The sequence below is a fragment of the Ailuropoda melanoleuca genome, chromosome 9 (assembly GCF_002007445.2).
Source record: "Ailuropoda melanoleuca isolate Jingjing chromosome 9, ASM200744v2, whole genome shotgun sequence".
NCBI classification, from domain to species: Eukaryota; Metazoa; Chordata; class Mammalia; order Carnivora; family Ursidae; genus Ailuropoda; species Ailuropoda melanoleuca.
This window is the reverse complement of record NC_048226.1, coordinates 26,905,551-26,920,564: the sequence shown is the minus strand read 5'-3', so window position 1 is coordinate 26,920,564 and position 15,014 is coordinate 26,905,551. Positions and strand designations below refer to the sequence as shown.

The 15,014-nt window shown below is 38.8% G+C and overlaps 1 protein-coding gene across 5 annotated transcripts in view; it reads left to right on the top strand.

The window, feature by feature from the left end:
- The window catches only part of HERC2 (HECT and RLD domain containing E3 ubiquitin protein ligase 2), a 234,929-nt gene that overhangs the window by 22,983 nt on the left and 196,932 nt on the right, over positions 1-15,014 (top strand). For all 5 annotated transcript variants that reach the window (XR_004627758.1, XM_019809923.2, XM_019809922.2 and 2 more), the window contains exon 4: positions 12,424-12,561. Coding sequence is in view for 4 of the 5 variants with exons in the window: in XM_019809923.2 (XP_019665482.1) it covers positions 12,424-12,561 (138 nt within the window). In the remaining variant the exon portion in view is untranslated. The remainder of the gene's footprint in view (positions 1-12,423; positions 12,562-15,014) is intronic.

The following is a 15,014-nucleotide window of genomic DNA, read 5'->3' as shown; positions in this document are numbered from 1 at the left end:
CCAGTCTATCCCATTCCCCCACCCCCTCCCCTCTGAAGTCTTCAGTTTGTTTCTCATAGTCCATAGTCTCTCATGTTTCATTNGCCTTGATCCCCAAACCAGGCAAAGGCCCCATCAAAAAGGAGAATTACAGACCGATATCCCTGATGAGTATGGATGCCAAAATTCTCAACAAGGTCCTAGCTAATAGGATCCAACAGTACATTAAAAGGATTATCCATCATGACCAAGTGGGATTCATACCTGGGATGCAAGCATGGTTCAACACTCGCAAATCAATCAATGTGATACATCATATCAACAAGAAAAGACTCAAGAACCATATGATCCTCTCAATTGATGCAGAAAAAGCATTTGACAAAATACAGCATCCTTTCCTGATTAAAACCCTTCAGAGTGTAGGAATAGAGGGTACATNATGTGATAGATCGTATCAGCAAGAAAAGAGTCAAGAACCATATGATCCTCTCAATTGATGCAGAAAAAGCATTTGACAAAATATAGCATCCTTTCCTGATTAAAACCCTTCAGAGTGTAGGAATAGAGGGTACATTTCTCAATCTCATAAAAGCCATCTATGAAAAGCCTACTGCAAGCATTATTCTCAATGGGGAAAAGCTGGAAGCCTTTCCCTTAAGATCAGGAACACGACAAGGATGCCCACTCTCGCCACTATTATTCAACATAGTACTAGAAGTCCTTGCAACAGCAATCAGAAGACAAAAAGGGATCAAAGGTATCCAAATCGGCAAAGAAGAAGTCAAACTGTCTCTCTTTGCAGATGACATGATACTCTATATGGAAAACCCAAAGGAATCCACTCCCAAACTATTAGAAGTTATAGAACAATTCAGTAAGGTGGCAGGATACAAAATCAATGCCCAGAAATCAGTTGCATTTCTNTGTAAACCCTTCAGAGTGTAGGGATAGAGGGTACGTTCTTCAATTTCATAAAAACCATTTAGGAAAAACCTACAGCGAATGTCATTCTCAATGGGGAAAAGCTGAAAGCCTTTCCCTTAAGATCAGGAACATGATAAGGATGCCCACTCTCGCCACTATTATTCAACATAGTACTAGAAGTCCTTGCAACAGCAATCAGAAGACAAAAAGGGATCAAAGGTATCCAAATCGGCAAAGAAGAAGTCAAACTGTCTCTCTTTGCAGATGACATGATACTCTATATGGAAAACCCAAAGGAATCCACTCCCAAACTATTAGAAGTTATAGAACAATTCAGTAAGGTGGCAGGATACAAAATCAATGCCCAGAAATCAGTTGCNATCTTCGCGGATGACACGATACTCTTTATGGAAAACCCAAAAGACTCCACCCCCAAACTACCAGAAGTTATAGAGCAATTCAGTAATGTGGTGGGATACAAAATCAATGCTCAGAAATCAGTTGCATTTCTATACNATAGACACGAATAATGAGACTGAAGAAAGAGAAATTAGGGAGTTGATTCCATTTACAGTAGCACCAAAAATCGTACATTATCTCGAATTAACTTAACCAGGGACATAATGGATCTGTATAGTAGAAACTACAAATCACTCTTGAAAAACATTGAAGAAGACACAAAAAGATGGAAAAATATTCCACGCTCATGGATCGGAAGAATTAACATAGTTAAAATGTCCATGCTACCCAGAGCAATCTACACTTTCAATGCTATCCCGATCAAAATACCGAGGACATTTTTCAAAGAACTGGAACAAATAGTCCTTAAATTTGTATGGAANACTGGAACAAATAGTCCTTAAATTTGTATGGAAACAGAAAAAGCCCTCAATCTCCAAGGAATTGTTGAAAAGGAAAAACAAAGCTGGGGGCATCACAATGACGGATTTCAAGCTATACTACAAAGCTGTGATCACCAAGACAGCATGGTACTGGCACAAAAACAGACACATAGAACAGTGGAACAGAAGAGATAACCCAGAAATGGACCCTCGGCTCTTTGGACAATTAATCTTTGACAAAGCAGGAAAAAATGTCCAGTGGAAAAAAGTCTCTTCAATAAATGTGCTGGGAAAATTGGACAGCTACATGCAAAAGAATGAATCTTGACCACTCTCTCACACCATACACAAAGATAAATTTCAATTGGATGAAAGACCTCGATGTGAGACAGGAATCCATTAAAATCCCAGAGGAGAACATAGGCAGCAACCTCTTTGACATCTGCCACAGCAGCTTTTTTCATGACACATCTCCAAAGGCAAGAGAAACAGAAGAAAAAATGAACTTGTGGGATTGCACTGTATCTTTAAATGCAATAGATTATCAAGGGAAATTTGAATGACCACTTTTGTGTTTGTGTTCTATTAGAAAGTTTTCATAGCTGAAATCTCTTAAAATTGTACTTCTTTATAAATAGAAAAAAATTTTGATGTCACACAAAAACATATACAATATCTCTTTTTAAGTAGTATTTGATTAATTGGGATTCTTAGTGTGATAGTTATGTATCCACTTCGCTGGGCCATGGTGCCCAGATATTTGGTCAAATATTATTCTGGATATTTCTTTGAAGGTGTGTTTTAGATGAGATTCACATTTAAATCCATGGACTTTGAGTAAAGCAGATTACTCTCCATAATGTGGGTGAGCTTTATCCAGTCAGTTGAAGAGCTTGAATAGCAAAAAGACTGACCTCCTCCAAGAAGAAGGAATTCTGCCTCCAGATTGCCTTTGGATTCAAATTGTAACAAAACTGGGTCTTGAGCCTGCCAGTCTGTCCTGCAGAGTTTGGACTTGCACTTCTATAATTGTATGAGCCCATTCCTTAAAATAAATGCCTTCTCTCTCCATCTCTTGCTTTGTCTCCCTCTCCCTACATACACATTCTTTTGGTTCTCTTTCTGTGGAGAACACTGCTTAATATGCTTAATTATTCATAGTTTTCTCCTATAATCTATTTTTGAGAAGCAAATGATAGTGAACAATCTTTCTTTAAAGCTTCTTAAAGGTAGTGATTAAGGTAACAAAATATAAGTGAACCTTCCTGAACATTGAAATGCTGGTCTTTCTGATTGTGGCCCAGGGCTGTCTCCTACCTGCCCTGGGGGAGCCAGACAGAAGAGTGTCTTCTTCCTCTAGGCTGCTGCCGCCTGCTGGGCCCTAAGCCTTCGCCAAGCCTTTGCACCTTGGCACTCTTTCTGTAAGTCCTAGACACAGCAATTTGAATGGAAATCACTTTGGTTGGTTTGTAAAAACCTCCTCACTGTAACTGAACAGGAATGTCTTAAAGTCCTAGTCCTAGTTCCATTTTCAGGGACCAGGTGGCAGAGCTCTCTCCCATCAGTGGCCCCTCAGGGTATATTGCCCTGGGTTCTTAGGAAGGTCAACTCCCCCACTTTCCCCTTTTCCCCAGCTTTCCATGATTTGTGATTTATTTGGGCAGTTTGTGTTCTGTTTATTCTCTCTCTGTAAACTTTGAACCCTGCATCCATAAAAAGAAGAGCAAGTACTGAAACTAATGTGATGTCTCTGAACTGGTCATGCTAATTCTTCTTCTTACTTTAATTATTTTTCATTATTATTCTCTATTGTTTATATTCTCTAACCTCCAGTGGTGTCATCCTGCCTTTGCTGTTGTAAATGTTCTCATTTATGCTCCTGAGAATAAAATGTTAGGTGTGCTTAGTAATGCTTCTTGTCTGCTTCCTGGTGACTGTCAAACAAAGCTTTTCATCCAGGACAAGAGATTACATGACCAGTATGTAAACTTTAAAATGAGAATTTTGTATTCTTATTTGTAAAATTTGTAGAATTGTATAGATCAGGGATTTGCAAAGTTTTTGTAAAGGGTCAGGTAACAAATATTTTAAGCCTTATGGACCATAACTATGTCTTAACTATGGGAGCTTGCAGTTGTTGTGCCAAAGCAGCCTTAGATAAAACTAAGCAAATGGATGTGGCTTTGTGCCAATAAAACTTTATTAACAGACACTAAAATGTTAAGTTAATAGTACAAAATATTATTCTTTTGATTATTTTTCAATCATTTAAAAACATAAAATCTTAGCTTTTGGGACAGACACAAACCAGCCTTGAGTTGAAGTTGGTCCCTGGCTCTGTGAGTGGATGACCCCCCCACCCCCCTCCCCTGTGGAATAGGGCCTACCAGTTAGAACCAGCAATATGTTCTAGCCGCAGCTCTGTTTCCCTGGCCAGGACTTACTGTTTGAAGCATAGTTTCTACATCTGTGAATTAGAGACAGCAAAGCCTGCCTCCTTGAAAGGTTGTTTGTAAAGATTAAGAAGTATAATGTTGTTTGGCTAGGTACTCTTATGTAGTATTATGTAGTTCACATCAATTTATTTTCATTTTCCATTAGCTGCCCCCTCCCCAGTGTCCTACTTTTTGGGATATGATTTTCAAATTAAATATATCTTCTTTTTATTTAATTTAATTATTTATTAGAGAGAGAGAGTGCACGTGTGCGCTTGCGCACGCGTGTGCAGGAGTTCAGGGAGGGGCTGAGGTAGAGGGAGAAGCTGACTCCCCACTGAGCAGGGAGCCTGATGCAGGATGCGATCCTAGGACTCTGGGATCACGACCTGAGCCGAAGGCAGATGCTTAACTGACTGAACCACCCAGGCGCCCATGTATCTTGTTTCTTAAGATTCTACTTTGTTGTCACACTTTCCGTGTTATTAGGTTAAAATAAGGGGCTAAATAAATCAGACATATTTAAATTTGTGTTTGGTTTCTCTGGTCAAGATAGACGATTATCTGTTGCAGATGGAAACTTGTTCTCCCCTCACCCTTAATACATTTCCTCATGTCTTACTGGCCCAAGGCCATGCCCTACTCCAGCTTTCAGGACCCAGCTCTTTGCCTGAAAATGCTTCTTTTAGACTCTCTTCCAGCCGTCCTCCCTGCTCTTTGATACTTGATTCAGGACCCTTGCCAAAGCCAGATTTGTACTGGTTAGTTACGTATCTGATATGTCTTTTTTAGAGGTTCTTTAGGGCTACAGAAGTTATCTTTTACTTTTGTATAAAAGTGTTTACTATGGTGCTTTGATGTGCTGGGTGGTAAATAACATGTTTTTTGAACTTAGTTGAAATTTTACTGTAATTTTAGGGAAAACCTTTTCAACAGTTTTTATTTTTAAAATTTATATGGTACAATGATTTCTTTTAGGTGTTCATTTCAATGAATTTTAACACATATATAGATTCACGTAACTATCACTGTGATCATGATTCAGAAGTTTCATCATCCTTAAAAAACTCTTCTATTTCTGCTTGTGTCACACATTCCCCCAACACCTGATCCCTGGCAGCCGCTCATCTGTTGTCCATCACTGTGGTTTTTCCATTTTGAGAACTCTCATGTAAGTGGAATGATACATATATAACATTTTATGTTTTTTATCTTTAATTTTTTTTCAAATTCTTTTTTAAAATTTAAATTCACCTAATTAACCTATAGTTTATTTTTAGTTTCAGAAGTAGAGTTTAGTGATTGATCAGTCTTATACCAGTGCTCATTATACGCCGGGCCCTCCTTATTTATTTCTTTATTTTTTATTATGTTATGTCAGTCATCATTAGTTTTTGATGTAGTGTTCCATGATTCATTGTTTGCGTATAACACCCAGTGCTCCATGCAATTCGTGCCCTCCTTCATACTCATCACCAGTCTAGCCCAATCCCCTACCCCCATCCCCTCTGAAACCCTCAGTGTTTCAAAGAGTCCATAGTCTCTCGTGGTTTATTCCCCCTTCTGTTTACCCTCCCTTCGTTCTTCCCTTCCTTCTCCTACAGATCTCCCTGCTATTCCTTATGTTCCATAAATGAGTGAAACCATATAATTGTCTTTCTCTGCTTGACTTATTTCACTTAGCATAATCTCCTCCAGTCCCGTCCATGTTGCTGCAAATGTTGGGTAATGGTTCTTTCTGATGGCTGAGCAATATTTCATTGTATATATGGACCACATCTTCTTTATTCATTTGTCTGTTGAAGGGGATCTCAGCTCCTTCCACAGTTTAGCTATTGTGGACAATGCTGCTTTGAACTTTGGGGTGCATATGGCCCTTCTCTTCGCTACGTCTGTATCTTTGGGGTAAATAGTAGTGCAATTGCTGGGTCATAGGGTAGCTCTATTTTTAGCTTTTTGAGGGGCCTCCACACTGTTTTCCAAAGTGGCTGTACCAACTTGCATTCCCACCAATAATGTAAGAGGGATCCTCTTTCTCCACATTTTCTCCAACATTTGTTGTTTCTTGCCTTGTCAATTTTTGCCATTCTCACTGGCATAAGGTGGTATATGTGGTTTTGATTGGAATTTCCCTGATGGCTCATGATTTTGAACATTTTTTCATGTGTCTGTTAGCCATTTGTATGTCTTCATTGGAAAAGTGTCTGTTCATATCTTCTGCCCATTTTTTTGATTTTTTGTTTCTTGTGTATTGAGTTTGAGAAGTTCTTTGTAGATCTTAGATACCAGCCTTTTATCTGTAGTTTCATGTAAATCTCTTCTCCCATTCTGTGGGTTGCCTCTTTGTTTTGATGACTGTTTCCTTTGCTCTGAAGAAACTTTTTACCTTGATGAAGTCCCAAAAGTTCATTTTTCTTTTGTTTCTCTTGCCTTTGGAGACATGTCATGAAACAAGTTGCTGTAGCCGATGTTGAAGAGGTTACAGCCTATGTTCTCCTCTATGATTTTGATGGATTCCTGTCTCACATTGAGGTCTTTCATCCATTTGGAGTTTATCTTTGTGTATGGTGTGAGAGAGTGGTCAAGTTTCATTCTTTTGCATGTAGCTGTCCAATTTTCCCAGCACCTTTATTGAAGAGACTGTCTTTTTTCCACTGGATGTTTTTTCCTGCTTTGTCAAAGATTAATTGTCCAAAGAGCCGAGGGTCCATTTCTGGAGTCTCTGTTCTGTTTCATTGGTCTGTGTGTCTGTTTCTGTGCCAGTACCATGCTGTCTTGGTGATCACAGCTTTGTAGTATAGCTTGAAATCAGGCAACATGATATCCCCAGCTTTGTTTTTCTTTTTCAACATTTCCTTGGTGATTCGGGATCTTTTCTGGTTCCACACAAATTTTAGGATTGTTTGTTCCAGCTCTTTGAAAAATGTCATTGGTATTTTGATTGGGATGGCATTGAAAGTGTAGATTGCTCTGGGTAGCATAGACATTTTAACTATGTTAATTCTTCCCATCCTTGAGCATGGAATGTTTTTCCATCCTTTCTTTTCTTCTTCAATGTCTTTCAACAGCGTTCTGTAGTTTCTAGAATATAGATCCTTTACCTCTCTGCTTAAGTTAATTCTGAGATATCATATGTTTTTTGGTTCTATTGTAAAAATGGAATCGATTCCCTAATTTCTCTTTCTTCAGTCTCATTATTCATTTCTAGAAATGCACCTGATTTCTGAGCATTGATTTTGTATCCTGCCACTTTGCTGAATTGTTTTATGAGTTCTAGTAATTTGGAGGTGGAGTCTTTTGGGTTTTCTATATAGAGTATCATGTCATCTGCAAAGAGAGAGAGGTTGACTTATTCTTTCCCAATTTGAATACCTTTTATTCCTTTTTGTTGTCTGATTGCTATTGCTAGGACTTCTAGTACTATGTTGAACAATAATGGCAAGAGTGGGCATCCTTGTCGTGTTTCTGATCTTAAGGGAAAGGCTCTCCGCTTTTCCCCATTGAGAATGATATTCGCTGTAGGCTTTTCATAGATGGTTTTTATGAAATTGAGGAATGTACCCTTTATCCCTACACTCTGAAGGTTTTTAATCAGGAAAGGATGCTGTATTTTGTCAAATGCTTTTTCTGCATCAATTGAATGGATCATGTGGTTCTTGACTTTTTTCTTGTTGATGTGATCTATCACACGGAACGATTTGCAAATGTTGAACCATCCTTGCATCCAGGGGATGAATCCCACTTGGTCTTGATGGATAATCCGTTTAATGTACTGTTGGATCCTGAGCTAGGATATTGTTGAGAATTTTGGCGTCCATATTCATCAGGGATATCGGTCTGTAATTCGCTTTTTTGATGGGGTCTTTGCCTGGTTTGGGGATGAAGGTAATATTGACCTCATAGAATGAGTTTGGTAGTTTTCCTTCTGTTTCTATTTTTTGAAACAGCTTCAGGAGTATAAGTATTATTTCTTCTTTGAATGTTTGGTGGAATTCCCCGGGGAATCCATCAGGCCCTGGACTCTTTTTTTTTGCGGAGGTTTTTGATCACTGCTTCAATCTCTTCATAGTTAATTGGTCTGTTTAAATAATCAATTTCTTCCTGTTTCAGACTTGGTAGTTTATAGGCTTCCTTGAAGGCATCCATTTCTTCCAGGTTGTTTAATTTATTGGCAGATAGTTGTTGTTGTTTTAAAGATTTATTTATTTATTTATTTATTTATTTATTTATTTGACAGAGATAGAGACAGCCAGCGAGAGAGGGAACACAAGGAGGGGGAATGGGAGAGGAAGAAGCAGGCTTCCAGCGGAGGAGCCTGATGTGGGGCTTGATCCCAGAATGCCAGGATCACGCCCTGAGCCAAAGGCAGATGCTTAACGACTGAGCCACCCAGGCGCCCCTGGCAGATAGTTGTTGATATTAGTTTCTAATGATTGTTTCTATTTCCTTGGTGTTAGTCATGATCTGTCCCCTTTCATTCATAATGTTATTAATTTGGGTCCTTTATTCTTTCGAATAAGTCTAGCCAGTAGCTTATTGATCTTATTTATTCTTTCAAAGAACCAGCTTCTAGTTTTGTTTATCTGCTCTACTGTGCTCCTGGTTTCTAATACAGTGATCTCTGCTCTAATCTTGATCAACTTCCGTCTTGTGCATGGGTTAGGCCTGTTCTTCTGTTCCAGCTCCAGCTTCTTAAGGTGAGAATATAAGTACTGCATTTTAGATTTTTCTATTCTTTTGCATGAGGCTTGGATGGCTATGTATTTTCCCCTTAGGACTGCCTTTTCAGTGTCCCATAGGTTTTGGACCAATGTGTTTTCGTTTTCATTGATTTCCATAAATTGCTTAAGTTCTTTAAGTCCCTGGTTTACCCAATCATTCTTAAGCAGGATGGTTCTTAGTTTCCAAGTGTTTAAGATTCTTCTAAGTTTTTCATTGTGATTGAGTTCCAGTTTCAAAGCATTGCGGTCTGAGAATATGCAGGGAATAATCTCAGTCTTTTGGTATCGGTTGAGACCTGTTTTGTGACCCAGTATATGGTCTATTCTGGAGAAAGTTGCATGTGCATTTGAAAAGAATGAGTATTCTGTTGTTCTGGGGTATAGTGTTCTGTGTGTATCTACGAGGTCCATCTGGTCCAGTATGTTATTCAAAGCTCTTGTTTCTTTATTGATTTTCTCTTTAGATGATCTGTCTGTTGCTGACAGCGGAGTGTTGAGGTCCCCTTCTCTTAATGTATTGTTATCTATATGTCTCTTTATTCTGGTTAAGAGTTGGCTTGTGTATCTATCTGCTCCCCTGTTGGGGGCATACATATTTATAACCGTCATATCCACTTGTTACATACATTCTTTAAGAATAATATGGTGTCCCTCTGTATCTCTAACTACAGCCTTTAGTTTAAAATTTAATCTGTCTGATATGAGAATTGCTACCCCAGCTTTCTTTTGAGGTCCATTGGCATGAAAAATGGTTCTCCATCCATTCACTTTCAGTCTGGATGTATCTTTAGGTTCAAAATTAGTCTCTTACAGACAACATTTGGATGTTCATGTCTTTTTATCCAATCTGCAACTCCGTGGCGTTTTTTGGGAATATTTAGGCCGTTGGCATTGAGAGTCGTCATTGAGAGATAGGATTTTAATGATATCATGCTGCCTGTGAAATCTTTGTTTCTATAGATCGTTAATTTCTGTTCTGTATCACTCTTGGGGTCTTTTTACTTTTATAGAACTCCCCTTAATATTTCTTGTAGGGCTGGCTTGGTGGTCACATATTCTTTAAGTTTCTGCTGGTCTTGGAAGGTCCTTCTCTTTCCATCCATCTGAATGACAGCCTTGCTGGATAAAAGGGTCCTTGGCTCCATGTTCTTCTCACTTAGTGCTCTGAATATGTCTTTCCAGCTTTTTCTGGCTTGCCAGGTCTCTGTAGACAGGTGTGACGTTATTCTGATGTTCCTCCCTCTGTAGGTGAGGATTCTCTTCCCCCTGGCCGCTTTCAAGATTTTATCCCTGGATCTAAGATTTGCGAATTGTACTATTATGTGACTTGGTGTCGGTCTGTTCTCATTGATCTTAGGAGGGGTCCTCTCTGCCTCTTGGGCACGAATGCTCGTTTCCTTTGCCAGATTAGGTAAGTTCTCAGCTACAGTTTGTTCAAATATCTCTTCTAGACCGCTCTCTTTCTCCACCCCCTCAGGGATGCCGATGATTCTGACATTGGAATGTTTCATTGAGTCCGTAATCTCCTGTAATCTACATTCTTGAAATTGGAGGTTTTTAAGCCATGTTCCCTCTTTTTCCTTCTTTTCTATCATGTCATCTTCCAACTCACTTATTCGTTCTTCTGCCTCGTTTACCCTGGCTGTCAGAGCATCCAGTTTAGACTGCATTTGAGTCATAGCATTTTTAATTTCTGCCAGATTCGCTCTCATTTCCACCCTTAGAGATTCTATATTCTTGTTAATATTTTTGTTAATATTTTTTCAAGCCTACACATCATCTTGACCGTTGTTACTCTGAACTCCATTTCTGACAGTTTGGTTATATCCACATCTATTAGTTATGTGGCAGAGGCCACAGTCTCTGTTTCTTTCCTTTGTTGGGGGTTCCTCTTCATTGTCATTGTACAGAGCCCAAATTATTGACCAGTACTCAAGCAATGTGCACTTGTTTTATAGGGACCTTAGGGATGTGGGCTTCTTGTTTTTTCAGCCTGCCCTCTGGGGGAGGGGCCTGCCGCGCTTACTCAGGCAACCCTCTTTGGGTAGAGTTGCCCTGTCCCCTGTGAGTGGGGGTGGGGATGGGCACAATGCGAACCGGTATTTCCAGGCTTTTGTTCTCTGGCGCCTTTCCCTGGTGGTTTTCGTGTCTCTTCTGAGAGTCAGAGCAGCAGTGTCTGTATCCTAGCCTCTGTCTCAGAACAGAGATATCGCAGTCTGCTTTCCAGTGAGCTCTCCCGGCCACTTTTGCTTTGTTTCTGTCGGTGCTGCTAAAAAAACCTGTCAGCTTCCTGGGTTGTGTGCCCCACAGCCACTCTCCTAGTCCTCGCTCCCAAGGTCCCGGCTTGTCTCTTTGTCCTTTGTGCTTCTAACACAGCCAGCCCCCCGGTTCCCACGTGCGCTCCCGGGCTCCCCATTTCAGTGTGGTTCGCACGTGCTCTGAAGCTCCGATTTTCAGTCTGGTCGCGCCTCGCTCCCGAGTTCCTGGTCTCAGTCTGCTTTCTCCCTGGCTACCCTTCTGTGAGTCTGGCCCCCTCCCCAGTTTAGGTGGCTACTGCTTCCCGATGCCCGAGCGCGGTTGCACCCTCCCCCTTCTGTTTGTCTTCAGTTATCTGTGCATACATTCACGGCTTGCCGCTTCAGACCTCAATACTCAGCACTGGTGATGTTCTTTTGTGGAGCTCTATATGTATGTTCCTACGTCTCGGGCTGAATTCGTGGGTCTTCCGGATTATCTGGTAGATATCCAGCTCGATTCAGGGGACCAGCTTAAAAAAGGTCCCCTACTCCTCCACCATCTTTTTTCTCTAGATGTATATTTATAATTATGTCATTTAGAAAATAATTAATTTAGTAAGGGTTTTCTAGGATAGGACACATTTATACTTCAGGGGTAGGTTCTGTCTTTATTTGCTGGGTGTAAGGAGTTTCATGACATTTGTCCTTGACTGAAACTTAAAATTGGCCCAACGTAATGGTTTTCTGCTTTTTTGTGTGTGTCCCAAAACTTCTGAATTATACTTTGTCAGTGGCAGTGGTCCTGTGTAGCAGTCATTCTCAGTTGGTGGAGTATGGCATTATATAGATTAAAAATGGTTTTTGAATCCTGCTACCATTTCACATCTTCCCTTCTTTTGGACACAGCAGTTGGGGATCACTGTATGAAAGGAGTTCACATGAAATTCAACTAGGTAATATCAAAGACTAAGTTTATTAGTTGTGAAATATAGTAGGAAATTGACGGAATACTTTAGGAGACCTGCTTCAAAGAGGAATTTGAATGATATTTTAATTTCTTTATTAAAAGGGTTACTAGACCATTCATTAGTTCATAAATCGCACTGTACCTTTTGTGGTGATGATTCATATTATTTTCTTTTAATCATCAAATATTCAACTAATGATGTATATTGTAACTTAACCATTCCATTCTGGGAGGGACATTTGCACGGAGACTGCCAAGTGTATGCCTCATTTTGAAAAGGAATTTATAGATTTTTTTTTAAAATTTTTGATTTTCTAGATGATGGTGTTGATACTCAAAGTGGAACAAAGAAAGAAGATCTGAATGACAAAGAGAAAAAAGATGAAGAAGAAACTCCTGCACCTGCATGTAGGGCCAAATCAATCCTAGAGAGCTGGGTATGGGGCAAGCAACCAGGTATTATGAACTGAGATTCTGGTACTTTGGAAAGCTTGATCTGGCACTTCTTTTCTAGATACCATAGATGGATTTTTTTGTTGTTGTTATGGAATTTTTAAAAATTTAACTTAAAATTTTTAAATATTATGGTAAACTCTACATAATAAAATTTAACATTTCAGCCATTTTTATGTATACAGTTCGGGGACATTAAACGTGTTCACATTTATTTTGTTATCACCACCAGCACCCATTTCCAGAACCTTTCATCTTCCCATACTGAAACTCGGTACTCATTAAATGGTAACTCCTCTTTCGTCTCTACTCTTGGCCCCTGGAGACCACAATTTTACCTTCTGTCTTTAGGATTTTGACTAGTCTAGTTACCTGGTGTAAGTGTAATCATACAGTATTTGTCCTTTTATGTCTTGCTTATTTCATTATTTAGCATAATGTCTTCAAGGCTCATCTATGTTGTTGTATGTGTCAGAATTTCCTTCCTTTTAAAGACTGTATAGTATTCCATTATATGTATATATTGCATTTTGTTTATCCATTCATCCATAGATGGGCATTCCACCTTTTAGTGATTTTGAATAGTGCTGCTAGTAAGTATACATAAGTTCTGCTTTCAATTATTTGTGTATATACCCAGGAATAGAATTGCTGGATCATGTGGTAGTTCTCTGTTTAATTTTTTTGAGGACCTGGCAAACTTTTCCACAGTGGCTACACCATTTTATATCCCTCCCAGCAACATATGATTGATGCTGTTTCTCTGTGTCCTCATCATCATTTGGTGTTGTCAACTTTAAAAAATTTTAGCCATTCTGTTAGGTGTGTGGTGATATCTTATTGTGGTTTTAATTTGCAGTATCCTGTGACTGTTTACCATCTGTGTCTCTTCAGTGGGATACCTGTTCATGTCTTTTGCCCATTTTCTAGTTAGAGCTTTCTTTTTCTTTACGCTCTCCTGTTTTTGCATTTCTGCATATATTCCAGATACTAATCCTTTTTCTTATATGTGATTTTCCAAATAATTTCTCTCAGTTCATAGCTTATCATTTCATCCTTTCAGCAGTGTTTTAAGTGCAGTAAAAGTTTTAAAATTTTGATAAAGTTTAATGTGGATTTTGCTTTTTCTTCCTCCTCCCCCTTCTTATTCTTCTTCTTCCTCCCCTACCTCTGCTTCTTCCTCTTCCTTCTCTTTGCCTAGCCCTAGAGCCTGAAGATTTTCCCCTATGTTTTTTCCTAAAAGTTTTGTAGTTTTATGTTTTACATATTTGTTCCTGTTTCATTTGAGTTAAATTTTGTGTGCAATGTGAGGTTTAGGTCAAGTTTTTTTGTTTTTTGTTTTTTGTTTGCTTATAATAACTAATTGCTCCAGCACCATTTTTTGAAAAGGCTAACTTTCTACCATTGAATTTCTTCTGCACCTTTGTCAAGAATAAGTTGGGTATACTTGTGTCATCTATTTCTCTTTTCTCTTTTCTGTTCTACTAATCCAAGTGTGTATCTCTACGCCCACACCACGTTCTTCACTACTGTATCTAAGTCTTGAAATCAGGTAGACTGGTTCTTCACACTTTCTTCTTCTTTTTTCTTTTCTTTCTTTCTTTTTTTTTTTTTAAAGATTTTTAAATTTCTTTATTCAACAGAGATAGAGACGGCCAGCGAGAGAGGGAACACAAGCAGGGGGAGTGGGAGAGGAAGAAGCAGGCTTATAGAGGAAGAGCCTGATGTGGGGTTCGATCCCATAACGCCGGGATCACGCCCTGAGCCGAAGGCAGACGCTTAACCGCTGTGCCACCCAGGCGCCCCTCTTCTTCTTTTTTCATACTGTTCTAGCAATTCTAGTTCCTTTGCCTTTCTATATAAATTGTTAAATTAAAAAAATTGTTAAATAATTTTTGGATAATTTAATACCTGTGTGTTCATTGCTAGTATATAGAAAAACAATTTATTTCTATATGTTTATCTTGTGTCCTGCAACTTTGCTGAATTGACTAGGAAATTTTTTTTGGATTTTCTACGTAGACAATCAGTTTTATTTCTCCCTTTTCAACCTATGTGCCTTCTATTATATTTTTTTGCCTTGTTGTTCTGGCTAGAACTTCTTTACTATGTTTTATAAGAGTGGTGAGAATAACCTTACTTTATTCCTGATCTTAGGGGGAAAATATTCAGTCTTTCCATTGTTAAGTATATGTTAGCATAAGTTTTTGTAGATGCTTTTTATAAAGGTGAGGAAGTTCCTATCTATTCCAGTTTCCTGGGAGGTTTTATCATGAATGAGTGTTGAACTTTGTCAAATGCTTTTTCTACCTCACTTGATTTGTCATGTGATTTTTTTTTCCATTTAGTTTATTAATATGAAGGATCTGATTTTTGACTGTTCAACCAGCTTTACAATCCTGAAATAAACACCACTTGGTGGTGATGTATAATTCTTTTTATATATTGCTTAATTC